A 9,762-nucleotide genomic window follows, 5' to 3' on the forward strand; every position below is an offset into this window, starting at 1 on the left:
GAGAGTCTCAGTTAAATGAGGATCCATTTAGTGACATTTAGTCAGGAAACTCCAATTTAACTCATTTGATATCCAATGACCATTTACCGAAAGCTTTAGAGAATAAAAGAAGCATCAAAACCAACAAGAACTAATTATTTTCAAGATGCATAGGTTCAGCTGTAAAATATACATAGTTTGAGCATTACCTGCACACATTGTGTATTTATAAACAAATTAAAAGACTTGGAGGCTCGGCTGGTGGAATTGTAGAGGTTGAAAACGTGTCTCAACACAGGTTCACAATCCTTTGGTCCACAACACAACACTGGCCATCACAACTACTTCAAGAACAGGACGACATCTTTAAATTGCAGGAACCTGAAGATATTCACTTTACCATGATTTAAAAAGAGAAAAAAATCAGCAAATCCTCTCAATAGTGAAGCTGAAACCAGTGAACATTTGGTATTTCTGCTAGAAAAATTACTGAAACAATCCATTGATTATCAAGATATTTGCTAAAATGATTTTGTTTTGGTTAATTTTCTGATGATAAAAAAAATCGATGAATTGTTTCAGCACTAGTCACTTTGTGATGCTTTTTAGGATAGTGTCACTCATACACAACGTGATTAACTCAAACTTTAGTATGTAATCAATCAAACAGCAGCATATCCATCAGCTCAGTCACGGACATCATTAACTTGACCAGATATCATGTTCAGTGAAAGGACAGTTTCCATGAAGACCCTCAGTCTACTGTGTGTGTGCGTGCGTGCGTGCATGCGTGTGTGCACGCTTGCGCTTGAGGGGTCTATCAAACTGCTGCTCTAACAATGGCAGTAGTTAACCACCCCTGTGAAAAACATACACAAACACACCAATGTGCAGAGCGCTCTCCAAGGGTGTGAGTATGTGCTGACATTATGGATGGTGGAGCCTTTGGTCCAGTCTATTCAGATCACTGCGTCAGCTGCCTCTGGGGCTCAGCTAATAGAAGACTGTATGAATGAGATTAATGGCGAGCTTATCTGCCACATCCATCATACACAGAAACCTGGTTATGTCTGCACATGAGTGTGTTTATCCGCCTGGGTCTAGCCAGCGGCACAGGCCTATCTGATTACACACTACACCAGTCTAAGATCATAGCATTTCAAACACTCACATACTTGGCATTACATCAGAATCAGCACAACTGTCTTACATCCCATTAAGCCTTATCTTTGGAACAAGTCTTGTCTGTAGTACAGTATAACATGAGAGTTGGCTGTTATTTGTGTATGTGGGGTTAATGGCATTTTTTTAGTGAAGACTGCAGATATTCAGCATTTGGTTAGACACTTAGTACCTTAAAATTTGGCCATTTTCTTAAGAGAAACTGCAAATATTATAATATAACCAAAAAATTTATCTCCTGAAACCCATGTAAAATTAAATTCCTCAACATTTCCATCCACAATTTATTGTTTATTCATTTACTTTGATAAAAACCAACATCAGGCTCCATTATTCACCTGTAATTCCATGTATCACACTAACAAAGGCTTTCCTTTGATTTAGCAGCGCCATTACAGAGGACCTCATACATAACCATTCATGTATTAATGTATTAAAATGAAATACAGTGTATTGGTTGATAGGAGACTCCACTGTATTACACTTGGCTTCGTTTTACAATTAAGAAAGATTTTCAGTGCTTTAGTTACGACATAAAAGCGATAAATAAAGCCTGACATTTCCATTCTTTTTTCCCTTTTCCACATTGCTTCATGGGCCCTGGTTTCCATTTTATTTTGTAGCCATGGGTCATTGGGTCTGGCTACTACATCAGCCCCCTGCTTCCCACCATAGGTTATAGTTATTGGATAGAAAGGTTGCAGAGTGTTCACGTTTGAAGATACTGTCTCTTAAACACACACAGACGACTGCAGAGGGAGACCTGGACTGGAATTAAAGTAAACACTTAATACTCTGTTTTTTGTTGGTCTAAAAATAATAATGTAAATATACAGTCTAAAAATAATGGAATCTACTATATCTACTATGTGTTATATTTTTATTTTATTGTAGGCTGGATCTCCCACAAGACCTCAGTGTCTTCTGTGGTTGGTACAACCCTGTTTTTGATAGATTAATGGGATCAAAATCAATGGAATAAAAACAACAATAGTTGCTGTCTTATTTTGGTATTCCAAAAAACTCGTACAAACTGGTACATTTTTGCTGTTTGCAGCAGCGCCTCAGAGTGGTGAGGTCAACCAGTTGATGAACAGTTTATCTAACAATTTTGTCCAAAGAAACACACCTTGATAAGCAGTGACAGTGGCTGAACTGCAGCCCTATAGGACTCTCCTGATTGTTTTAAAGATCCCTGGCCTTTCTAATGGGCCCCTGGACCCCTGACAAAATCTAATGTCCAGACTTCCACCGATATGGTGTTTTTGGTCTTATCCTGGTCTCACTAATTAAAAAGCACAGACCACCATGCAACACCATCAATTTCTTTTCTTTTTAGCCACACTAGCTGGACTTTTACTGCCCAAATCAGCATCTTGTAAAACATCTTTCCATCTCCTGGTTGGATTGGCTCTAACTTTGTAACAGATATTCATACTCCCCAGAGGATAAATCCTGGTGACTGTGGTCATCCCTTGACGCTTCATCCAGCACCACCAGCAGGTCACAATGGAAATGTGTTTATTGCTTTGGTTTATGACCAAATACCTAGAAAATGAATGGCATACCCATCACCTTTCACCAAATTAAAACTTGCAGTCCTATAAAATTGTCAAAATTGATGCAGCAGAACTCAGTATATTATCTTTTTTTGTTCCGCATATTTTTCTTCCCAGTCAAAACCTGGTGCCAACATTACCCACAATGCAGCTCATCTCGTTATACAACCTTTTTCACATGTGTAGTCGTATTCCCCAAGGCCTGTAAACCCATTTTGATATATAAAGTCAGTGGAGTTGCCTTTTAACATACTAACACAAGACTAAAATAATGAATTTAATGATAAATAATACATGAACAAAAAAAAATTGTGTAATAACAGGAAGTACCGGTTACATAGTCAATATCAAAACCAGGACTGTATATTTAGGTAAAAAGAAGAGAGGTTCGACCTCCTGGATGGAGAAGCACATGAATGAACAGTTTCTACAGCCAGCACAGTATTTCCCTTTATTCCCCATTTGTTGACGCCACATTTACGTTATCACATCTGCTAAAGATCAAACACAAACTCTGGACATTTGTCTTCACAGTGGCCATTACATTAGTTGGACTCCTCAGTGTTGGCTTGGAAAAGGGTTGTAAAACACCAAGAGAGAGAGAGAGAGAGACTGCAGCAACAGAACTAACCTAAAACATTTGAAAAATATTCACATCCTACTAATAATAAGGTAAAATTCCTGAAGGATTCTACTAAATAACTGTGATTTTGAGCTTCTGATCTAGAGTTTATTCCACCAGCAGAAAAATACCGTCGGGAGATGAGGAAGGTATTGGTGCATTTAACCCAGTGAAAAATGACCAGGGAATTTCTTTACAGCCTTGCATGTCTTGATGAGCAGTAATTGAATGCAGACTAGTTAGTGGAAATCATTTCTTTGTGCTTTGGTGTCAGCTGAAAGGGGTTAAAGGTGAAATTGGCTCAGGCAGGGTTAAACGGGCTGTGAGTGTCTCTCTCCGCCAGCCCCGTGCTGTTTGCCACAGATAATTATAAATAGCTTTTGTCCGTCCAGTCACCAGAATGAACGAGAGAGTGAATGAGAAGAGGAGGCTGTTAAAGCTGCAGAATTGGAGGGCGGACCAGGGGGGTTGGAGATGTGGTGTGTGTGTGTGTGTGTGTGTGTGTGTGTGTGTGCGTGTATGTGTGTAGAGGCAACTCATGGAAGAAGAAAAAAGACAAAAGGGTGAATGTGAGAAGGCGTAGTGAACACACATAATTTACAGTGCCGTTCTCCATCAGACAAGGATCTATAATTGAAATGACAAAGAAGATGCATCACCGAGCCAGTTGTTAGTGTTGGAAGGTATGAATTTTAGGTCTAGTAGCTGACACTGCTTGTATCCCTACTCTGTCAATCATCAAGGACTTATTTGGAATTGGGTGGTGGTGGTGGGGGCAAGGTTACACCTTTTTAGTCTGTGAAGTGAAGCAGTCTGTCGTCAGTTTAGGGTTAATGCTTTTAATGCTGAGATTAATTTCACATTAGGATTTAAAATGTAAAGGTTTACAGGGGAAGTTTGGTTTAGACTTTAGAACAGTCAAGGTTTAAATAAGGGTAACACTAACTGACTGACTAAAACTAGTTAATGTTAATTTATTGCCACTTTAACACAAAAACCCTGTGTATGATGATGACTAATCACCCTCATCAGTTACAGCAGACTGTTGGTCACAATGAAATACTCATCATCACAGTTTATACCAGGCTTGGAGCTGTAGAAATGTACATGTCACTGCTAAACCAAACCATAAAATTATACGTGTTTTTTGAATCTGTGTGATTACTAGGATTGTGAAGTTTCAGGTCTTTATACGTGGTCGCTGCATTTTAAATCTGGACAATAACAAAACCATTTTGTAAAAATGGTTGACCTTTACTGCCTTTGTTCATTTTATCGTATTCTGAAAAGTAAAGGCAATACATTCATGTTAAAAATACAGAAATCTACTAATTCTATAGTTAATAATATAGAATTTAAGTAAAAGCTAAAGGCTATTTCAGTCAGGTGCAGGGTTCTGAATCCATGTTGCATAACAGGAGTTGACATATTCTTCCTGGTGACAGGCTTAGGTTCATCCTGGGTCTTCTCCTTGCTCTTGAGTAGTAAAAGATTATACATATTAGGACTTCATTTAACATTCAAGCGGCTTATATAAAAGTACTGGTGTGTGTTTTTCTGAGGCAGAGGTGAGTTGATGGAGGGTGTAGAAGACTGAGGACTCTTATTGATCTGGTCTCTCAGTAATCTAAACTGGAGGAGCAGAGAAAACCAATGATGAGGAACAGTCTGACACCTATTTTTGTTATTGGATTTTACATCTATTAAACACAGCAGTGAGTGTCAAGGCAGGCACAGCAGTATTACTTCTTAAGTGGTGCTTAACATCCAGTAATGTTGAACCACGACAGGGACGTAGGGGATGGTAATATCAGCTGCTCCACTGGTCTGACACTTGGGTTTATTAGATGGATTACTGTAAAACTTGATATAGACATTCATGTTTCCCATGGGATGAATTGTACCTTTGGTTAACTTTGGTGATCCCCTGGCTTTCCATCTACTGCCATGGACAGGTCAAAGTTACATCACTTAAGAGTCAGGGCAGCAATCAGGGTAGAGTTGCTCTCTCTCCAAACGTACTGTAGGCATGTTAGCATGGTATTATTAGCATGTTGACATGCTGATCTTTGCGTAACGTTTTAACCATCACCATGTTTCCTGTCAGCTCAGAGCACCGCTGAGTCTAAAGCTGCTAGTTTGCACTGTCAGAAGTGATTGTGAGATGGTTGAATAGCTTTGCAAACCCCTTAACCCCCCCCACATTTTTCCGAGAGGGTCTGATGATGAGGGTCTATGTCTGAACACTTCTCTTCACACTGTGATTGGTCGGCTGTGCAGAGCTGAAAAAGGAGGCTGGGATTGAACTTTGTCTCTTTTTTTTATTTCTGACACTTTTCATGTGAACAACTGAGCGCAACACTATGAACGTCTTCATCCATCATTGTCTGAAAATGTTCACCATTATCCCCACATTTAAACAATAACACCCCCACCCCTCTATGACAGCCAGCTTTTCACTCCCTCCTCCAGTATGGCAGCTCAGAACAGCTGTAAATACATTTGTCAGACAGAACTTTACAAACTTGTTATGCTTGAGCAAAACCCGGAACTTAAGTACATCTGAGGATGAAAAGGTACAGCTCAGATTGATGCTTCTCATCGTCACTGCTGACCTGCTACTCTTGAGTTCACATTACATAAAATAGACTTTTATGTTGTTTGCACCAGTGGAGGTAAAACAGGAATTCAAATGACTGCTACGCTGCTACACCCAAGATGCTAGATTCTGTTTTTTTTTTTCATCGTTGTACTCATGGTATGGACTCCAATGCTTAGTTTAATTACCATCACTAATAAACTGTGATTTATGTTTCTCTCCACAGGAAAAGCCAGCCAGCAGCTGCCAATATACCAGGTAGGCTCTCCATTTACCCTGTTCAATTTTAACCATATGAAATAACTAGTGGCCAACAGGAAAATCTACCATCCAACCTTGTGTTTTTATTATTATTATTATTATTATTATTATTATTATTATTATTATACTGTTTTTGTAGTTTTGCAGTTATATTTGTTTTTCGTCTTGTCGTCTGCAGGCTAAAGGAGTGTTAACACTGAAGCTGGGCTCCTTCAAAGCCCCTCGCCAGGAACACAGCGGACAGGTCCTGTCTATGGACTGGCTGCCTGAAAAACCACACAACATAATGGCTATTGGATTCTATGATGGTATGAATTGATTTCTTGGAGATGTTCTTGATTAATTTGTTCAGTGTTTGAAGGAATGAAAAAATTATGAGTCTGGATGCCTCCAGGTTCATTTTTATTACTGATGTAAAAAAGATGTTGATTCACTGATTTGAGTCCATTATTGTCTGTGCTTACGTGCTCTCTCCAGGTATAGTGGGTCTTTGGGATCTCTCCACAAAGTCTGCGTTGTTGCGTGTGCGAGAGTCAGACGGGTCACTGAGTCTGCTGCCCTATCGATGCTTACTCGCTCACGACCACGCTGTCCGGGCGCTGGCCTTCTGTCCTGCCTCCAGGTAGACGCTCTCACCTTGACCTCACCTTTATGCTGAAGGTGCATTTCACACATGCATTCATCCCCCAGACTGTAGCGAGGAAGACTCATTTAACCTCTATGTGATTTAATCAGTCTCCAGATCAAATATTGTGACTTGTGAATCAGGACTGTCATTTATCTTGCAACAACCCGACAGAATGATGAATAGTGCATGAGAAAAATGAGAGGTGTAAATGTTATATCACCATGACAACTTATTACAAGTACATAGGAATAGTGTTGTAAGTCAGCAAAGTGAAAAGGTTGATCAGCTCTCTCTTAACAACAGTTTAACAAATTCAACATGATTTCAATTCACAACCCATGATGTGGTTATGGTGCTTGATGCCATGGTCCAGGTCAGATCAACTTTATTTGTATCTGTGATCATATCAACAGTTTCAAAAATTGAAGGCAGTAAATGCTCCTCATGAAGAAAATGAAAATTCTTGAGGAAAAAATTGAAGAAAAACTTGAGAAGCGTCACAGAAGAGAGAATGAATTGCCTGGGTTTCAGGATTTTCTTGTCGTTTGCTTGTTTATCTTTTTTCTCCAACTACTTTAGTTTGGCAGTTTTATTCACAGCTAATTAATAAAAAGGTTGGTTGAAGGCAGCTCTGGAACTTGCTGCCAAAAGCTGCACGATAAATCCTGAACACACAAAGTTGTGCTGAAGTTTGGCAGAGAAGTCGCTCCAGTGTTATTCAGGCACTGATTCAGAATGTAGGGCACAAGGCCATGTCCTCTCTCAGCCATCACCATTCAGATGAGGTAACCTCACTTATCTCTGTCAACATGCACTGACCTTCAGGCTGCAGCTGTCCTGTGCTCAGATCACCTTGAGTAAGATCTTCTGTAAATTACTCCCAATGGTCCAAAAGTTCCTGCTAAGAATATTTATCTATGCTTAGACCTTCAGAGAAAACAGCCCTGGAATATTGAACAAGGAAAAACACTTTTAGGAAAAGGGAGTTTATTTTTATAGCACCTTTCAAACAATTTTTAATGCTTTCAGTTCATTTTGGAGGTATTTAGTCTTTTTATTTTCTTTCCTTTTTTCTTTTAAGTAATTTTTTGCCTTTATTCCGATAGCAACAGTGAGAGAGAGAAAGACAGGATAGTCTAGGAGAGGGAATGGCATGCAGCAAAACCTGTGTCGCTGTGGTTAGGACAAAGCCTTAATGATACGCACTCTACCAGGTGAGCCACCAGGGCGCCCCGCACCCGCTTCCATTTTCTATGGAATAAATAGGCAAGTAATGGATAAGCTGCAGGTTTCCGATTGCTTTATGGAGTGAGGTAGATTAATCCATCATTTTTTCCTTTTTTCTATATTGTTAAGCCAATAATGTGGATGTTGATGTAACTTGTTTCATGTGGCTGTTAAAATTAGGTCTTAGTCCATGACTACATCACAGTTCTGGTGTTGAGGGTGAGCAGCACTTTTAAAAAGATTTTGGTCAGAAAAAAAACATTTTTAGGTTTTATCTGGGTTTTAACTGCAGGAAGCTTTGGCTCATTCAGTCACTCCTTTTGTTCAGAGCACTTGTGGGTCAGTAGTCGGTGTCATCTGCATAATTGTTGCAAAGATTAAACAGAAGTTGTCAGACTATCGATCCTTGTGGAACTCCACAATCTCCATGTGACACAAAGTAAGTCTGTGTAGACACATAGTGTGGTTGAAATTCATACACAAGATCCAGTTAGACCAGGTAACAAAAGGAAGAGTGTTGTTTGAAAATTCTTTATAGATTTCTGATACAACAGATGAGTTTTTATACCATTATTATAACATTGCTTACTTCAATACCTTGCTTAGAGGAATGTAAACATGTATTTCTCCAAAACCGTTTTTTTCATTTAACAAAAGTCTAAACAATCAGCTGTACAATAACCTCATCTCGCTTCTTGCGCAGTTCTTTTTTAATCGTATGTGTCTAATCCTATTGGGGAAAAGTTTCTTTCTGGTTCACTTCTCCTTGATTTTATTTTCTCTGACTACACATTGGCGGTGTGTCACATAGTGAGAGGGTTGGCGATTCATGTGGCCTTATGTAAAGAGGGTAAGTGGGATAAGCTATAGCTTCATCACATACCTTTTTGGCCAATATTGTTATGCTTCATTTCTATGGGTATTTACTATGTATAAATATTAATAAGAACCAAAATAAACAATCTGAACTACAAGTCCAACATCTAAATGAAATACAGTCTAACAATGATAAAATAATGAGGGCTCCCCCTACTCCTGTTAAAATAATAGTTAGAGTACATACTATGAACTGTAACTGCAACATCCTCCAGTCATATACCCAACCCACTGCCTCACCTGTCCATCTTAAAACACTGTCAACTATCAATGTAAGGATTATAATTGATCTATTATCTGAATCAAAAAAAAGTATTGAGGTTCAATAACCAGCCCTAAATAAAACATGATTATTTTCTGAGAAGTTATTTGGTGACACCCACATTCAGGCCTAACTCACCGGTTGAACCAAACTGCAGGTGGAAAAGCTTCTTTAATCCAGATAAACTGCTCATAACTTTGATACTCCCAGAATCCTGATATAAACTCTGTTTGAGCACAGAGGTGAAGGCTGACTGTGTAATATCCGACATGTAATAAAGGGTCATAGCTCAAGATTTCACTGTAACCCTCGTAGGGACCATCTCCTCCCCCGCACATTATTTTTCTCTGCTCCATTACTCAGCTGATGTATGTGTAGATGAGGGGAAGGATGGATGGGTCATTTACATCACCTGCCACAAGGATTCACTGACGGCACTGATACGCAGTGCAAGTCAGCATAAGGGTTGAAGCAATATTTCCGGCCCAAAATTGGCTTTTTATCAAAAATCTGAAATTGGCCAGTCAGTGTGTTATCCACCTCTGATGTGAAGGACTCCCTCCCCCC

The 9,762-nt window shown here is 39.3% G+C and overlaps 1 protein-coding gene across 2 annotated transcripts in view; it reads left to right on the forward strand.

The window, feature by feature from the left end:
- Window positions 1-9,762, forward strand: part of gtf3c2 (general transcription factor IIIC, polypeptide 2, beta) — a 28,034-nt gene that overhangs the window by 8,614 nt on the left and 9,658 nt on the right. For both annotated transcript variants that reach the window (XM_023430324.2, XM_087180367.1), the window contains exons 12-14: window positions 6,168-6,199; window positions 6,381-6,510; window positions 6,680-6,824. In XM_023430324.2, the coding sequence (XP_023286092.1) occupies window positions 6,168-6,199; window positions 6,381-6,510; window positions 6,680-6,824 (307 nt within the window). The remainder of the gene's footprint in view (window positions 1-6,167; window positions 6,200-6,380; window positions 6,511-6,679; window positions 6,825-9,762) is intronic.

This window comes from Seriola lalandi, unplaced genomic scaffold (genome assembly GCF_002814215.2).
Source record: "Seriola lalandi dorsalis isolate HSWRI2012SDOR001 ecotype SW California unplaced genomic scaffold, Sedor1 jcf7180002054901, whole genome shotgun sequence".
Lineage (NCBI taxonomy): Eukaryota > Metazoa > Chordata > Actinopteri > Carangiformes > Carangidae > Seriola > Seriola lalandi.